Raw genomic sequence first — 19,911 nt, forward strand, 5'->3', positions numbered from 1 at the left:
GTAAAAAAACGAAATATTAAATAGCCATAGCAACAGTGCTAAACGTTTTGGTTTTTAAAATAAAGATTTTTTAAAAACTGCGTAATTTTTATTCGTAAAAGTTCTGCTGCTTTGAAATATTGTGTTACTATAGAAAATGGAAAAAGCAGTTGGTACTAGTTTCATATAAATGCCAACAGAAATGAGCAACAAACACATAGCATACGAACTGGTACCGATTTACTGAGACCGTAATGTGTGGCTTGTTGGATGGTATGCATGTTAATGCATTGTGCGAGACTTGCATCGGCTGGTCTGTATGGTAGTTCCTTGCTGTTGTCATCAGGCATTAGTTGCATTACAGAATGGTGACATCCCTAGTCAGGAAGTATTTTACAAAGTGCACTGTCAGTGAGCATCTGTAACACTAAGGTTAAACTGGCACTGAAAAAAGAAAAAGAAGAGAAAAAGAAAATTAGAAAACTGGTTGTTTCAATGGTAACCACCACCTCTACTTCAATCTGATTAAATTAACTTATTTCCGTTTGTATATTAACTGTGACCTGCCTTGATTTCTCACAATTAACACTTAGTATGTACACGTGGGCAATCATTTTTAATATGTACTGATACACACAAACCTCCTTTGTGAACACATCTGTTGATTAGTGAAAACCTTGTGGAAATCACTACAGTAATTCTTGAGATTAGCCTGGAGTTAGTGGTTGTTTACTATTTTCCCTTCAGATACTGCCTCCGCCCTAGCTGACCAACTTGTAGCTCCTACCATTGACACAATCTCTCGTTCCATAAGCCAGTAAAATTTGTTACCAGTTACAGTATTTATATTGCCCAGTCATTATTACTATAAGCAATAAGTTATATACACAGACATTTCTCATGAATCGATCTAACTTTTAGTGAAAACCATATTAAAATCTCCGCAGTAGATGCTGAGATTAACCATAGTATACAAACGGAAAAAATGGGACTTCAATTTATAATGTGTACGGGTAAACAGTATTCTCATTTCTTAGTGCCAACCAAAGAGATGCAGTGTTAAGGTACTGGACTTGCATTTTAGAGGACAGCAGTTCCAGCCCTCATGCGACAATCCGAATTTGGTTCTACTGTGATTTGAGTTAATCACTTGAGGCTAAATGGAATTGTTCCTTGAAAAGGGTGCGTCTGATTTCCTCCCCCAATCTGGGGTTGTTCTCCATCCCTAACGACCTTGCTATCGATGAGGTGTTAAACACTAATTTTCCATTTTCCTTATTTCTTGCTGTTAAAGTTTGTATTATGATATGCAATTGTTGTTATTTTTTAAATTAGCTGTGGGTATATATTACAAACGTAGCCTAAAGTTGCTACTTCATCATTTAATATGGAACTTGACTTTTTTCACGTTCTGAAATCTCTCCTTAATCATGGGATTTACACAGCACGATTTATGAGGTAATGAGGTAATGAATGAATTAATTTTGTCCAGCTCACCATGCATAGCATTTACTTATGTAATTTTAAGGTAAACTTTCTACTGCCTAACTGTAAGTCTGAGATTTGTCATTGTGTTTGTTTCAGGGCTGAGTCAGCATGTTCTGGCATCAAGTGTTTCACTGCTGAGAGCTTCAGAAGTTGAGGATATCATTGAAGGAAATGATGAAAAATACAAAGCTGTTTCTGTCCATTCTTCAGAACCACCAGTTCCCAGGTATCTGATTAAGTTACTTACTTTCTTCAAAATAAGGAAACAAATTTGCTTACTCTGAGAAATTCTCATATTTCTTCATTAATTCATAATATTTTTCATGGAATCAAATATATGTTGGTCTGTGTTTTGTCTGTGAAAGAGTGGATTTTATTGATCATGCACAAACTTGACTGTCAGTTTATTGATACAGTTAGATTATTTGCTTAAGAACACCAAAACATGTCAGTGTATATCTGATAATATTGTCAAAATGATACATTGCTACTCAGCCATATATAGGAGATGTTGACTCATGGACAGGTGCAACAAAAAGCTACTAAACATGTTAGCTTTCAGCCAGAAGGCCTTCTTCTGAAATAGACATCATGTACACACATGCGTTCACTCAAACACAGCTCACACATGCATGACCACTGTCTCTGGTTGCTGAGGCCAGACTAGTGCATCTTTATAATACACAACTCATCTTAAGACTGTAGTGTTGAACACAGTAAAAATACAGGGTGTTTCACAGAGAAAATACATATTACTAAGTATTATATTGTCAGAACTATTGGTCACTGCACCATGGCTCAGTTATTGATGAAACGAATATGTTGTCTAGTTTATATTTACTGTTGCTAGATGTTGGTTATCTTCTGTTTGCCTGGTTACTGTCTTGTATTGCAAAGTGGTTACTCTGCAGCAGAAATAATTTTGTTTTCTCAGGTGTGTGAAATGTAATTCTGTGTTTGCAGTGCAAAGACATTTGAAGTTGAAGTATCAAAACTAATCCTCTGAATGGATGGAACATTCGCAGATGGTATTGCCATCTAACAATACCACCACTTGCAAAGTAGGTTAGAAATCAGATTAATAATGTTGCTCATGCAGCATATGTTCGCTTTATCAGGCAACAACAAAGTTATTGACTGTGGATGGTATCGTCAGAATGGAAATAATGAAGTCACCGTAAAAAAGTCATTAATTTTGGCACTTATCTTGAATGGATTCCCATGTAGATTTCGTCGGAGTTTTTATGGCTCATCTTGTTGATTCTAGGGTGATTCCACTTCGACTGCTAGAAGGTCCAGATCTGTATTTTAGCAATATGTGAAGACCTAACAAATGCGTTTTTCAGGAAATTGTTAATGATCAAACAATCCCAGATCTGAAAAATGGTATGGTAGAATTAATTTTTGACTTGGTGTTCATGATCCATATTTTTATTCAACTTCTTGTAAATTCACATATACGTCTTCTTAATTGTCACATCATCAAGAAAACAGTTTTGTATCAATCTTCAGATATTTAATTTCCACTTTAACCAAACACAAGACTTGACTGTTCTTTTACAATACGAAATAACAACTTAACTTCTGCAAAGTGAAACAAAGACTGCTCTCTGCTCATTCGCGCCAAAACGGTTACAAGTAAGTCAAAGATTATGACAGCAGGGTGTATACGACCCGGGACAACCAGGAGATCTGAGAAAAACCCGGGAATTTTTTAGAATTCCCGGAATTTTTCCTTGTTTTAGTTTTTAGTTAAATTTTTTTACATTCACTGGTAAGAACCAGTACTCTGACAAAGGATATTACTGTAACCCGCTACTGCAGAATAACTCTTCAATAATAAAAGATAAATGAGAGAAAAAAACGAAAATAACTTACATTGCAAAGGAAATGTGCCATATACGACGACAACACACAGTGCTCATGCAAGCGTGTCCCAACAGCAAAATGTGTCAAAGGCTTTAGGAAGACTATGCAATGCTTCATAACAACAAATTGCCTCCGATGAGTGTGAAATCACAACTGTTTACATGAGATTCATTTTAGCAGTTACTAGCGGACTAGTGCACATGCACAGTTAAGTCGCATTTGAGCAGTAGATTGTCCCGCTTCTGGCAACAGGAATGTGGTTGTTGGCTGTGCAAGCAGTCGCAGCAAGCAGCTAGATGCTACCGGGAAAAGGGGTCGCCAAATTCATATTCGCGTGGGGAAAAAACCTGTTTCACAAAGCGCTTACTATCCAGTGCACATTGGTCTATCGATTATTCATATGATTCTGAAACGCATCCCTGTTGGTTTTTGAACATTTTTGAACACATCCTCGTCGCATCTAGAAATAAACTTTCCCCAGACCAAAGGGGATGGGGCTACACGAGCTGAGCGGAGTAAAGCCAAATGGATGAATGCCAATTGACGTCAGATTATGTGGTTGAATGCGTTTGCGGATGATCAGTGATTACTAGCAAAATCCTTAGATTCAGACTACCAGAATGGAAATAAACGACTAACAGGAATAACAGGTGAGCAAGATTATTTATTTATTTATATCCCATAAATCCGATACTGCGAGGCATTCGCATGGATGTAGGACGTATCAGAATTATTACAAACAATACAAAAGGAATACATAAAAGTACCTTGTGCAAGAGGATATCTGGTATAAGACAAAATACACATTGATGGTAGATCTTAATAGCTAAATGAAAGACACAGTAATGTTAACAGTGATTGTGAGTATCGTAATGCACAATAGCACATCAAATTATGAAAAAATCAATTACATTTAACTCTACTGAAATATTCTTCTACCGAATAGAAGGAATTATCTAATAAATACTGTTTGAGCTGTTGCTTAAATTTGGGAAGCTCGTGGATAAGTAATTTCAGTGATGCTGGGAGAGCATTGAACACCTTGCAGCTCATGTAATTGGCTCATTTTTGTGCAATAGTAAGGTTTTTTGATTCATAATGGAGGTCCATCTTCCTCTTGGTATTGTGGGTATGGTATGAATCATTGGTTTTGTACGATTGTCCATTTTTAACAATGAAACATAACAGGAAGTAGATATCTTGGCATGCAGTTGTCAGTATCCCTAATTTTCTGAAAAGGTTCCTACAAGAAAGGCTAGGCTGGGCTCTGCTCATTCTCCTAATAACTCTCTTAATAACTCTCTTTTGGGCAATGAATATTTTTTTGGATAGTGGCTGATTACCCCAGATTACATATTGTCTTCTGGGTGTATCCAAGAAAATGAAATTTTGACAGAAAATTTTTGGCCAGACCGCTACACTAGTAAGGACCAGTTGTACAGTCCCCGGCTAGCAGTCGAGTAAGTTCTATTCTGGAAGTAACGCGGAAAACGTGTTGTACGGATACGTAACAACGCCTAACCGGAGAATAATTGTGGGATAACTAAACCTGTGATTCTAACAGGGTTAGTGAAGTTAATCGGCGAACAAATTTTGACCGTGACAGGAATAGCTACACAATTGGTTATGACAAGATTGTTTGTTAGAATGGGGAAGGAGAAGAGACGGGGACATTATACAAATTATGGAAGAATAAGACGATTCCAACTTTATATAACAATTTCATAATACTACTTTTCGATCTCATGAATGAAATGTGAAACTTTTTCCTAACATTAAGCTTTTTGCTTGTAGTAGGCCTAATAGGCATTTGCCGGCCGGTGTGGCCGTGCGGTTCTAAGCGCGTCAGTTTGGAACCGCGTGACCGCTACTGTCGCAGGTTCGAATCCTGCCTCGGGCATGGATGTGTGTGATGTCCTTAGGTTAGTTAGGTTTAAGTAGTTCCAAGTTCTAGGGGACTGATGACCTAAGTAGTTAAGTCCCATAGTGCTCAGAGCCAATAGGCATTTGATATTTGTACTTCATGAATTATATTCTGTCTTGTTATAAAAATGGCCATTTGTGCCAAAACAGTCTCGTTTATTTGGTCAGGATCTATACGACCCGGGCCAACCGGGAGATGCGGGAAAAACCCAGGAATTTTTTCATCCGGGAGAAAACCGGGAAAAACCCGGGAATTATTTAGATTCCGGGAATTTTTCATTGTTTTAGTTTTCAGTCAAATTTTTGCGATTTTGACTGGTAAGAACCAATACTCTAACTAAGGATATTACTGTATCCTGCTGCTGCAGAATAATACTGCAGCAACAAAACAAACGAGAGGAAAAAAAACTTGAGTTGCAAAGGAAATGCCCCATATAGAACAACAATACAGTGCTCATACAAGTGTCTGCCAACAGCAAAGTGTGTCAAAGGCTTTAGGAAGACTGCAGTGCTTCATATCAACAAATTGCCTCCGATGAGCGTGATGTGACAATTGTTTAAATTAGATTCGTTTGAGCAGTTGTGGGCGGGCTCGTGCGCATGCGTAGTTCAGTCGCGTATGAGTAGTACCTTCTCCTGCTTCTGGTTACATAAGTGTGCCTGGACGCTACTATTTAATATTGACCCGGTTGGGAAATATAGTAAATCTGGGGCTGATGCACAGAGCAGTCTGAGTTGTTGTGGGGAGGTGGGTCATCTCCACGTGACCTGTGTTTACGTTCAGTGATTTTGTTGTTTCCTCTTCGTTCTTTGCTCTCACGTTAAATGATAACAAAACGGATTTTTGTGGCCGAGAGCTATCAAATGAATTAAAATACGTTTGCATAATTACGGAAGGCCAAAATATGTTATTAGTTTAAGATATTATTTCCACCTTTTTGACAGTCAAGCTTAATCGCCTTGCAGAACAATGAAGCTATTTTTGCCGGTTTGCTAAAGAGATTTGGCTTTCATCAATCTTTTCTACTGAGGCAGTCAATTTATTTGCAACAAAGTATTTAATTTCACGCTATTGGCTAGTTTCAACTGTTCGCTGCATTTCAAGCACACGTATGGCTTTATGCCATAATAAAGAACCAATCATGAGATAATACAGTACTGGTACTCCAAGAAATTTACATACGAGTGTGCATTTTAAGCCGAATTATGCATTTTAGTATGGTTCACGAAATTCCGACGCTCTTGAAGTATCCTCTGATGTCTTGTTTCTTTTATGACGTAATGTAAGATCTTTTAATGTTTTACACATACGAACATATATATGGGCTTTGTGCGTCATCGTAGCTGCGCTAGCATGATGACGCCTGGTATCTGGCGCTCTCTTGCAATGCTGAAACAAACCTATTTCTAACAGGTCGCGGGAAACTATTGCGAAAGGTGGTTTCAAAAGCATTATATTCAAAGCAAATTTCCTTTTACGAAATATGAACTATGTGCGAGAATGAACACGGAAAAAGTGTATTTTCACCGGGGAGAAAGTAATTTTTAACCGGGAAATTCAGGGAAAATCCGGGAATTTTTTTTCCTTGTCCACGTATACACCCTGTTGGTGTGTGTTACAAAATTGCTGCAATATTAGAAAGGCCTATTTTGTTTTATCTAGCAGACAGTGACAAAATAGACATAAACAGAGTGTGAAACCACACCAGTCTTGGGTAATAATTGTGTTAACAGCTTTTTCAGTATTGGATAACGACATTTGGATTTTTCATGTAGCAAAACGTTTGACGAACTTTGATGAGGTAATAGATTCTTTCGCAGAAAGGAAACCGCGCCATGTAAAGCTGTAGCAAGATTAGAGAGAAAAAAAGGCTAGGAGCTAAGAATTGAAGAAATGTGTACTTTCTCGCTTGTCTCTTGTCTTTATTGGTTTTATGTACCCTATATTTGATTTTTTGTCACACAAAACAGCAAGTTATTAACTAATAGGCAATAAAGAGTGTATATTTTCTGAAGAGTTCTTGTTCTCCCGACTACATGTAATCCCATCCACTATTAATCGCTAGTTTGTTTTTTTTTTTTTTTTTTTTAAAAAAAAAAGAAAGAGGGCCAGGCTGTCAAACCGGCTGAATGGGAGCAGGAGAGGCACCACAGGACATTTCAATTTCCACTGTCCTGAATATAGTTTGATGGCATCCATTACTAAATATACACATTTAAATTCCACAGAATGAAATACAGTGACATGCGATAGAAGAATGCTGTTTAAAGAGGTGTGGCACTGCAATTTGGCACACTTAAGACCAAACAACATGTCTTACATTTCCTCGAACACATATGTTTTATGTTTCAGACTTTTCAGGAAGATGTCGCAACAAGATGAACATATCCTTGAAAATTCGATATATTAAAGTATTGACCCGGTTAGCAAATATCGTAGATCCGGGGATGATGCGCAAAGCGGTCTGAGTTTAGTGGGTAGTCTCCACGTGAGCCATGTTTACATTTAGTGATTATGCTGTTTCTCCTTCGTTTACTCTTACGTCAAATGAAAACAGAACGGATATCTGTGGCCAGGTGCTATCAAATGAATTAAAAAACATTCACTAATTACGGAAGGCTAAAATATGTTATTAGTTTCAGATTTTATTTCATTTCCACCTTTCTGACAGTCAAGCATTAATCGCCTTGCAGAACAATGAAGTTATTTTTGTCTGTTTGCTAAAGAACTTCGACATTTATTAACCTTTTCGGCAGAGGCAGTCAATGTATTTGAAACGAAATGTTTAATTCCACAGTACTGGCTAGTTTCAACTGTTTGCAGCATTTCAAGTGCACGTTTTCATCTTCTAGCACGTATGGCATTGTGCCATAATAAAGAACCAAACATGATATAATACAGTACTGGTGCTCCAAGAAAATTTACATCCTGAAAACCACACTGAAAAGCTTAATGCAAGGTCGAGGTCTACTTCACTGGGAATCTCGATATATGAATATGCACTTTAAGTATGCATTTTAAATGTGCACATTTTAGTATGGTTCACGAAATTCCGATGCTCTTGCAGTATCCTCTGATGTCTTGTTTCTTATAAGACATAATGTATGCCTTTCGATGTTTTACACGTATGTACATACGGGCTTCCTACGCCATGATAGCTGTGCAAGTGCAGTTTCGCCTGTTATCTGCACTCTCTTGCAACTGTGGAAATGAATCTAATTCTAACAGGTCGCGCGAAACTATTGCGAAATGTGGTTTGAAAAGCGTTACTTTCGAAGTAAATATCCTTTTACGTAAGTTGAACTACGTGCGAGAATGTACCATGAATTTATTAAATCACAGAGCGTTTGACACTCATTTAAAAATCAACTCTTTGATGACGAGCCATTTAGAAGAATTTCGAACCCTGAAGATCAGACATTTATGTCATTATTAAAAATTTTACTGGCACATTTGTGTGATATATTTTGAAGTGTAGGACGTGCAAAAAAGATCAACATTACATGTGAAAGCTTAGCTTCTGTTGTAGCCTATTAACCCCAGAGACCAATATTATATGTGAACGCTTTGCTTTTCGTGTAGCAACACCACGTATATCAATTTAAACTATTAACTTTCTCTGTTTCTGTGTTCGTGCTACTTAACAGTGACGTTGCTGTTGGCTGGCTGCATCACATGTCCTATGCTCTGAATATCCGCTGTTATCAGCCGGCGGGATCACGTGACATGAGCAATAACTGGCTTACAAAAGCGCATTGCAATATCGATTTCAATTATTCGGAAAGTAACATGTAATGTTTTGTGGAATTCCAATGTATACATTCGTAATACGAAAATACACAGCGTACATGTTGCTGCACATCAAAGATACACTCCTGGAAATTGAAATAAGAACACCGTGAATTCATTGTCCCAGGAAGGGGAAACTTTATTGACACATTCCTGGGGTCAGATACATCACATGATCGCACTGACAGAACCACAGGCACATAGACACAGGCAACAGAGCATGCACAATGTCGGCACTAGTACAATGTATATCCACCTTTCGCAGCAATGCAGGCTGCTATTCTCCCATGGAGACGATCGTAGAGATGCTGGATGTAGTCCTGTGGAACGGCTTGCCATGCCATTTCCACCTGGCGCCTCAGTTGGACCAGCGTTCGTGCTGGACGTGCAGACCGCGTGAGACGACGCTTCATCCAGTCCCAAACATGCTCAATGGGGGACAGATCCGGAGATCTTGCTGGCCAGGGTAGTTGACTTACACCTTCTAGAGCACGTTGGGTGGCACGGGATACATGCGGATGTGCATTGTCCTGTTGGAACAGCAAGTTCCCTTGCCGGTCTAGGAATGGTACAACGATGGGTTCGATGACGGTTTGGATGTTCGGTGCACTATTCAGTGTCCCCTCGACGATCACCAGTGGTGTACGGCCAGTGTAGGAGATTGCTCCCCACACCATGATGCCGGGTGTTGGCCCTGTGTGCCTCGGTCGTATGCAGTCCTGATTGTGGCGCTCACCTGCACGGCGCCAAACACGCATACGCCCATCATTGGCACCAAGGCAGAAGCGACTCTCATCGCTGAAGACGACACGTCTCCATTCGTCCCTCCATTCACGCCTGTCGCGACACCACTGGAGACGGGCTGCACGATGTTGGGGCGTGAGCGGAAGACGGCGTAACGGTGTGCGGGACCGTAGCCCAGCTTCATGGAGACGGTTGCGAATGGTCCTCGCCGATACCCGAGGAGCAACAGTGTCCCTAATTTGCTGGGAAGTGGCGGTGCGGTCCCCTACGGCACTGCGTAGGATCCTACGGTCTTGGCGTGCATCCGTGCGTCGCTGCGGTCGGGTCCCAGGTCGACGGGCACGTGCACCTTCCGCCGACCACTGGCGACAACATCGATGTACTGTGGAGACCTCATGCCCCACGTGTTGAGCAATTCGGCGGTACGTCCACCCGGCCTCCCGCATGCCCACTATACGCCCTCGCTCAAAGTCCGTCAACTGCACATACGGTTCACGTCCACGCTGTCGCGGCATGCTACCAGTGTTAAAGACTGCGATGGAGCTCCGTATGCCACGGCAAACTGGCTGACACTGACGGCGGTGGTGCACAAATGCTGCGCAGCTAGCGCCATTCGACGGCCAACACCGCGGTTCCTGGTGTGTCCGCTGTGCCATGCGTGTGATCATTGCTTGTACAGCCCTCTCGCAGTGTCCAGAGCAAGTATGGTGGGTCTGACACACCGGTCTCAATGTGTTCTTTTTTCCATTTCCAGGAGTGTATTTTCCAGCCGGGAAATTCAACGCCTGTGTATATATCTATAACCATTCAAAGAATCGATAAGTTTTGCAGGGAAAATGTTGTTGTTGTGGTCTTCAGTCCTGAGACTAGTTTGATGCAGCTCTCCATGCTACTCTATCCTGTGCAAGCTTCTTCATCTCCCAGTACCTACTGCAACCTACATCCTTCTGAATCTGCTTAGTGTATTCATCTCTTGGTCTCCCCCTACGATTTTTATCCTCCACGCTGCCCTCCAATATTAAATTGGTGATCCCTTGATGCCTTAGAACATGTCCTACTAACCGTTCCCTTCTTCTGGTCAAGTTGTGCCACAAACTTCTCTTCTCCCCAATCCTATTCAATACTTCCTCATTAGTTATGTGATCTACCCATCTAATCTTCAGCATTCTTCTGTAGCACCACATTTCGAAAGCTTCTATTCTCTTCTTGTCCAAACTATTTACCGTCCATGTTTCACTTCCATACATGGCTACACTCCATACAAATACTTTCAGAAATGACTTCCTGACACTTAAATCTATACTCGATGTTAACAAATTTCTCTTCTTCAGAAACGCTTTCCTTGCCATTGCCAGTCTACATTTTATATCCTCTCTACTTCGACCATCATCAGTTATTTTGCTCCCCAAATATCAAAACTCCTTTACTACTTTAAGTGTCTCATTTCCTAATCTAATTCCTACAGCATCACCAGACTTAATTCGACTACATTCCATTATCCTCGTTTTGCTTTTTGTTGATGTTCATCTTATATCCTCCTTTCAAGACACTGTCCATTCCGTTCAACTGCTCTTCCAGGTCCTTTGCTGTCTCTGACAGAATTACAATGTCATCGGCAAACCTCAAGGTTTTTATTTCTTCTCCATGGATTTTAATACTTACTCCGAATTTTTCTTTTGTTTCCTTTACTGCTTGCTCAATATACAGATTGAATAACATCGGGGAGAGGCTACAACCCTGTCTCACTCCCTTCCCAACCACTGCTTCCCTTTCATGTCCCTCGACTCTTATAACTGCCATCTGGTTTCTGTACAAATTATAAATAGCCTTTCGCTCCCTGTATTTTACCCCTGCCACCTTTAGAATTTGAAAGAGAGTATTCCAGTCAACATTGTCAAAAGCTTTCTCTAAGTCTACAAATGCTAGAAACGTAGGTTTGCCTTTCCTTAATCTTTCTTCTAAGATAAGTCATAAGGTCAGTATTGCCTCACGTGTTCCAGTATTTCTACGGAATCCAAACTGATCTTCCCCGAGGTCGGCTTCTACTAGTTTTTCCATTCGTCTGTAAAGAATTCGTGTTAGTATTTTGCAGCTGTGGCTTATTAAACTGATAGTTCGGTAATTTTCACATCTGTCACCACCTGCTTTCTTTGGGATTGGAATTATTATATTCTTCTTGAAGTCTGAGGGTATTTCGCCTGTTTCATACATCTTGCTCACCAGATGGTAGAGTTTTGTCAGGACTGGCTCTCCCCCCAGGCCGTCAGTAGTTCCAATGGAATGTTGTCTACTCCGGGGGCCTTGTTTCGACTCAGGTCTTTCAGTGCTCTGTCAAACTCTTCACGCAGTATCGTATCTCCCATTTCATCTTCATCTACATCCTCTTCCATTTCCATAATATTGTCCTTAAGTACATCGCCCTTATATAGACCCTCTATATACTCCTTCCACCTTTCTGCTTTCCCCTCTTTGCTTAGAACTGGGTTTCCATCTGAGCTCTTGATGTTCATACAAGTGGTTCTCTTATCTCCAAAGGTCTCTTTAATTTTCCTGCAGGGAAAATATACTGTCACTTAACACGGAAAAAGTGTGTTTTCACCTGTGAGAAAGTGTATTTTTAACCAGGAATTCCAGGAAAAATCCGGGAATTTTTTTCCTTGTCCACATATACACCCTGGACAGTCTCACAGAAATGAATACACACAAGAACCATATCACTGTAATATATTGATACATCGGAGTACCTATACATTAATAAAACCAAATGTGCATATTGTCACAAAAACATGTCTGTTACTTTGCAGAAAAGTAGTACGGTATTCCTGGTATCGAGAACTGGTGTTGAGTGCCGTAATAGTCACGTAAATAGAGAACCATTACAAACCTCCTCCCCCCCCGCCCCCCCCCCCCCGCCCCGTCCCCCTCTCTCTCCCCTCCCCCCCCCCTCCCACACACACACACAAAATTCCATGCACAAGCTGCATGGGATTGGGTGTGTCTAATTGATTATGAGTTGCAATAAGTATTATGAAAACAATGATTTCTGAAAATGTTCAATGTACCTACAAGACTATTCAATATCCATTATATACACAAAAAAACATTAGAAATGCTTATAGTATATCAATTTAGGTCAGTCTGTCATTCAATAATCACAGTATTTTGCATGTAAGACAAAGTCAATAAATTATTCATTTTTAATCCTTTCCTCACAAATCCAGTTCTTTGTATTTCTCTCCCAACATAATTGTTTGAATGTACACATCTCCAGTCCTTTAAAAACATGACACACTATACATTTCACCACTATCAATCTTGCTCTCATGATCAAGTCTCTCCTCATATAGTTCCTTTTTCTGCTAATATGTTATATTGGTCACACAGGCAGTTAGTCTCATTCACGTAAAGACTGATTCTCAGTTTCTCTGTCCTCTCATTATTAATTCTCATCAGCAATATGTGACAAAATTTGAACAACTGTCTATTATTCTTATGTTCCCATCACACACAGTCTCTTCATTATGTCACAATGCAAGTATTTCAAGATCATTTCCAAACACTAAGGTACACACAAAAATATCAATGTCGGAATGTTCATGTATGTTTAGCAAAAATGTCGAATACCTAACATGTATAAATTACAATTAACATGGTACATGCCCTAACACACACAAAAACAATGTCATAACGTTGTTCTACGCATAGCAAGGCTGTCCAATGGCTAACATATGCAAACTACAACTAGCATGGTAAGATTCACAGCACACAAAGAAATTATAAATATCAAATGTCTTACGTCGAAGCAAATGTTCAATGAATGGTATGCGTAAAATTACACCTGATACATTACATGTCATCGCACATAGGTAAATCAAAATGTGAAAATAGGTATCTCTGTACAACAAATGATTCATTAAGCAATAAGCAAACAAAATAATCAATGTTCTGTATCTCCTTCAAACAGTAAGCAAATTTCATAATTATATGTAGTCCTCACAGCATATACTGTACATAAAGCAAAATATGAAAACAAGTATCCTCACACGATAATTAGTCCAATAAATAACAAGTGCCCAATACAAAACACATTCTGCATCTCCTCCCAAGGTTTCAGCTCAGTTACATTTCGCAATCCGAATAATTTTCTAGACTTTGGGTAAATTAATCTATAAGCATTGGGATGAGAGTTTTCTTTCACCTCAAATGACCCTATGTAAATGCCAAAAAATTTCTTCAATTCTGAGGTCATGAGTTTTGATTTCTCCTTCATCTTAACCAAAACCAAATCCCCAACATTAAAATGAGAAAACCTACCCTTAGCATCATGTCTTTTCTTTCTGTATTCTCCCTGTTTTTTCATGGTTTCTTTTACAATTTGTTCTCTTTCCTGAGGTGATAAAATTTGACATACTGGAAAATCTGTGTGTTCGGAAATAAAACTGTCAAGTCTTTTGTTAAACATAATTTCAAATGTTGAAAAGCCAGTGGATGTGTGTTGTAAACTGTTCATAATGTCTTCAAAGTCATTCACATACTCAATCCAATTTACATGATTTTTACTACAGTATGTTCTGCAAAGGCGCCCTATCTTTCTCATGTATCTCTCTGCTGGATTACTGGATGGATGGTAAACTGAAATCAAAATGTGCTTTATATTTGCATTTTCAACTCTCCAAACTTTTCGATATGAATTGTGATCAGTTATCAAACAAGATGACTTGGGGTGTACCTACCTCATTGAAATATTCATTTGTTAGCTTGGATGTACTCTGTTTACTCGTGGCTTTCCTCAGATGATATGATTTGATAAATTTTGAAAATATGTCAGCAATCACAAAAATGTAGCAGTAACCTCCTTTTGACTTGGGGAGGGGTCCATAGATGTTGCAAGCTGTTAGCTCTAAATTTTTGCTGGGCAAAATGTTTTGCATCATCCCTCTGCATGTCTGATTACTTACCTTTACTCTTTGACAACGGTCACAGGTCGCTAGCTTTTTCTTCACTTTTCTGGCAATATTATAAAAATAGATGTTTTAATCAGTGTGTTTATGTGTTGCTCAGGCCAACATAATTTCCAATCATCCAAATCAGGTCTCAATCTCCTAAACAGAATTCCCTTGTGTACCTTGTAATACTCATCTACCTTTGGTTTAACTCCCAAATAACTTTTTACCAGTCTCCAATTCTCATCATGATTTTGATGTCTTCTCATGTCATTACAAATTTTCAAAATTTCCCCTTCCTCTTTTATCCCCTTCAAATACGTAATTTTGAAATTTCTATCATCAGTTCCTGAGTTATTCTCAAAATTTAGCCCAATGGGTGACCTAGAAAGTTCATTGGCAATTACATGTTCCTTTCCTTTAATATATTTAATTTCATAGTCAAACTGTTGCAAGAATAATGCCCATCTGGTGATTCTACTATGATACAGTCTACATTCTTGTAAATAGCTTTGTGCCTTGTGGCCAGAGTAAACAATTACTTTATGTCAAAGAAGATAATTTTTAAATTTGTTGAAAGCCCAATGTATAGCTAAAAGTTCCTTTTCAGTCACGGTGTAAATCTTTCCCTACTTTTGCAATACTTTACTGGCAAATGCAATGGAATGGTGTTCAATGTGATTTCCAACAAATTTTTCCTAGAATAAATGTGCTCCTAATCCTGTGTCACTACCGTCAATTATTAAACAGAAAGGTAAGGACATGTCAGGTCTATATAAATTTTTGCTCTGAGAAAGCTGTTTCTGAATTTCATCAAATGCTTCTTGACATTCAGCAGACCAATCTCACACAGTGTTTTTCTTCAATAGATCACACAAACAAGTGGCATTCATAGCTTAGGTACTGACATACTTTCTATTAAATCCAGCAAGGACAAAAAAAAAATTTAACTGTTTTTTGTTTTTTGGAACAGGAAAATTCTCTATTGCTTCAGTCTACTCTCTTGTCAGGTTCAATCTCTTTTTCCGAAATAATGTGCCCCAAAAATTTTCAATTCACTTACTCCAAATTTACATTTTTCTAATTTCAAAGTCATTCACCCCTACCTCAATTTTGTACATACTTGTGTTATCAATTCAATATGTTCTTCCCCCCCCCCCTTTTTTTCCCTCCAGAAATCAAAATATCATCTACATATACAGTAAGTTTTGATAGTAACTCATCCCCCAAAACAAGATCCAGTGCTCTAATAAATTCCACAACAGAAACAGTCAGTCCAAATGGCACAACATAGTAATGATAACTTTTACCTCAATACAAAAATGCAGTGTATTTTCTAGAACTTATTTCTAAAGAAATTTGGTGAAAGCCTGAAGTTAAATCCAAACTGCTCATGAATTTTACACATTCAGATTTATGCAAAAGTTTGTGTATGTTCTTAGGGTGATCATTTTCTCTTTCCAAAAAATTGTTTAGGTGCCTACAGTCATGTAAAAGTCTAACACCCCCTCCTCGTTTGGAAACCAACACTAAAGGATTTTGTAATCACTGTCACTCCTCTCAATTATATTCCATGCTTCCATTTTTTGTATTTCATTTTCTACTTTTCTTTTTGCAAAAGGTATACTGTAAGGTTTGAGGGGAAAAGGTTCATCGTTTTTAAGGTGTAGAGTGCATTGATAATTCCTTAATTTTCCAAGGTTTTCACGAAAACATCTTGAAATTCCCACAATAAATTTTCTAACTGTCTCTTCTGATTAATGTTTAAGTTGAGTGCCTCATCTACTTTACTTTTGACTAGGTTTTCATAATTTCATAAATTCAGCTCAGGTTTATACTCATAAAACACAAATTCTCCTCATAATTTGATTTTTTTGATGTGATTGCAATTTTCTTCACAGTGTACAATAAATAGTTGTGTACACACAGTTATATTTCTTTTGGGTTCACAAACAATTAATTTCATTTCACTCAAGCTAAATGCAGCACTTACCTTTAACACCCAGTCCATGCCAAATAATATGTTGGAATTACAAGACAACCCTGCTAAAATTTTACATCTTCTATTTCAAATGATAAAAGTACTTGACTTTTAATAACTGTACTATGCTTTCCTGTGGCTCCTCTTATCTTTACTCCTAACACAGGTGCTTCAACAAAATTAACACTGTTTCTAATTTTGTTCCTAAATTTTTCTGAAATGGCTGAAATTGGACTCCCTGTTTCAATGAGACATTTGCCTTCCTAAGTGTTAACTTTAGCTTTGATGTAAGGACATCCTAATTCACATTCTTCCACCTTTTCTTTTAATGGTTCATGTAACAAATCACCTTCAATTTCCTTAAAGTTTCCCTCATTACTTTCCTGACTAGTTTTTAATAACTGTACATACACATTAACACTGTCATTACCATTATCTATGGATACAACAGGTTGAATATACAATAAATATTCATTACTTTTTACACTTTGCCACCAGTGGGGATATAATGTTTTACAAATTTTAGCTAAATAGTTCCAAAATTCTTGTGTTCATCTTCCATGGTTTCTCCGTCGAATATCCTTTATCTCCTCTGTTGTATTGTTAATTTTGCATCCGTTTTTGTCATGTAGTTGCGTCCTGTTCGATTCTTGATTATTCAATTTTTAAATAATTAGTCGTCAAATACACGGTGCTGCCTATCCCGGCAAGAGCACCCAAATTCTAACAATACCACCACTTGCAAAGTAGGTTAGAAATCAGATTAATAATTTTGCTCATGCAGCATATGTTCACTTTATCGGGCAGCAACAAAGTTATTGACTGTGGATGGTATCGTCAGAATGGAAGTAATGAAGTCACTGTAAAAAAGTCATTAATTTTGGCACTTATCTTGAATGGATTCCCATGTAGATTTCGTCGAAGTTGTTATGGCTCATCTTGTTGATTCTAGGGTGATTCCACTTTGACTGCTAGAAGGTCCAGATCTGTATTTTAGCAATATTTGAAGACCTAACAAATGTGTTTTTCAGGAAATTGTTAATGATCAAACAATCCCAGATCTGAACAATAGTATGGTAGAATTAATTTTTGACTTTGTGTTCATGATCCACATTTTTATTCAACTACTTCTTAATTGTCACATCATCAAGAAAACAGTTTTGTATCAATCTTCATATATTTAATTTCCACTTTAACCAAACACAAGACTTGACTGTTCTTTTACAAAGCGAAATAACAACTTGACTTCTGCAAAGTGAAACTAAGACTGCTCTCTGCGCATTCACGCCAAAACGGTTACAAGTAAGTCAAAGATTATGACAGTCTCGCAGAAATGAATACACACAAGAACCATATCACTGTAATGTATCGATACAGCGGAGTACCTATACATTAATAAAACCAAATGTGAATATTGTCACATCGAGAACTGGGGTTGGAGTGCCGTAATGGTCACGTAAATAAAGAAACATTACAGACAGTTTCTAGAGACAGAATGTATATCAAAAGGAAGGATAGAAATTCCGCAGATGATATTGACAGTTTGTGGATGCAGGATGTGTATGTAAAGAAAAGAGTTCTGGCAGCCCTCGTGTTTTTGACAAAAATGTATGTAATCAGACCACTTTTCAACATATTCCTACAACCCATTGTGCCAGTCAGGAGTCAGAACTGCCTACAGTGACAATATTTTGTTTCGAGACGTCAGTTGGTTATGAAACAGTACACGTTACAGCTGTTATAGATGTATGTCATGACGACAAACGCTAACGTGTGGCATTTTCTGATGAGCTTCAGAATGCTATTGACAATGATAACACTTCCGCACAACACAGCATGTCACATGATACATCATGTTCAGTGATGAAGTGACTTTCTACCTTAATGGGAAAGTAAACAAACACAATGAATTTGGGGCTTGCAGAACGCGCATGCACACAGTGATGTGTATGAGATTCATCCAAAGTACATGTGTTTTATGCAATATCCCACTCATCTGTTTATGGCCTATTATTCGTCGATGGAAATGTGGTTAATGCTCAGACTATCTTGCTGTGCTACAAAACTGATTGTTTCCCAGGCTGAAAGAGGACAACCTCACTGGATTTGACAAGTACTTGAATATCTGAATGAAACTCTACATGTTCTACCGCCGCTTGGCAAGCAGATTTTTTTATCTATCCAGTTAAACTATATTGTCAAAAATTTATTGTTTTTGCTGTTGCATTAAGTACATATTATACTTAAAACTCATTTTCCTCAAAAGTTTTGGTACATAGAGCCTTTTTTAATCCACTTTTCAATTTTTGAGTTGGCTAAGAAAGGCCTTTTGGCTAAAGGTATAGCAGTCTTTTCATTATGTCTGTCTGTGACTCAACATCTACCCTAGATGTCATGAGTAGCAATGTGTCCTTTTCATAAAATTGTTATTCCATCCTGGACTTCCCTTTCTACTTGAATTATTTTCCCATTTCTTTGTAAACCATGCTTGCTATTTGATGGGAGAATAATTTCATGCAAGTGATTAGAGCTAAATTCTGGATGTATTGTCGTGTAGAGCCCTTCCAGTCATTTCTCATGTTTGGGTTTACTCCTGGAGTAGAATCCAAAAGTTCTTCAAACTGAACCTCGTTCTGTGCTTCTGTTGAATTGTGCCTTAATCATACATAAACTGGTGCTTTTCTTTTGTAAAATACAAAACTTCTTAGTAAATTGCCTTCTGCTACATATTATTCGGTACTGTACTGATCATCTCTACTCAGTTAACGAGCTTGGATCTTCCTCTTCGAGCTGTCCACAAGATCATACAGATGTTGCTGTTCTGACTAGTCTGTTCTTATGATAGTCCTGTGATCATACAGTGTGTGGAGAGTGTTTCCGAGACAACACTGTGCTAGTTGCAGCTGGTTTCAAACATGCTCAGTTGAGTTCATGTCCACAGATACCACAGGTCACCCCACATGGTTGCTTTATGCCTCCTGTAGGAAGTGTTAATGAAGTAGGCATGGTGTGCTCATGCATTGTCTTGGTCACCGAAATGTTGACTATAGATCTGGACAGTAAGTTGGAGGATTCTGGCCCAGTATTACACAGCTCTCAAGTTACCCTTGATAGCAGTGGCAGCTCATGCAAAATTATAGCGATGTGCTACAATGTGGTGTCCTGTATATACTTTTGATTCACAAGGATAGGAA

General features: G+C 38.4%; 1 protein-coding gene across 1 annotated transcript in view; it reads left to right on the top strand.

The window, feature by feature from the left end:
- LOC126101580 (SWI/SNF-related matrix-associated actin-dependent regulator of chromatin subfamily B member 1) overlaps positions 1 to 19,911 on the top strand; it is a 140,493-nt gene that overhangs the window by 30,574 nt on the left and 90,008 nt on the right. The window contains exon 3 of the mRNA XM_049912233.1: positions 1,564 to 1,693. Within this exon, the coding sequence (XP_049768190.1) occupies positions 1,564 to 1,693 (130 nt within the window). The remainder of the gene's footprint in view (positions 1 to 1,563; positions 1,694 to 19,911) is intronic.

The sequence above is a fragment of the Schistocerca cancellata genome, chromosome 9, assembly GCF_023864275.1.
Source record: "Schistocerca cancellata isolate TAMUIC-IGC-003103 chromosome 9, iqSchCanc2.1, whole genome shotgun sequence".
Lineage (NCBI taxonomy): Eukaryota > Metazoa > Arthropoda > Insecta > Orthoptera > Acrididae > Schistocerca > Schistocerca cancellata.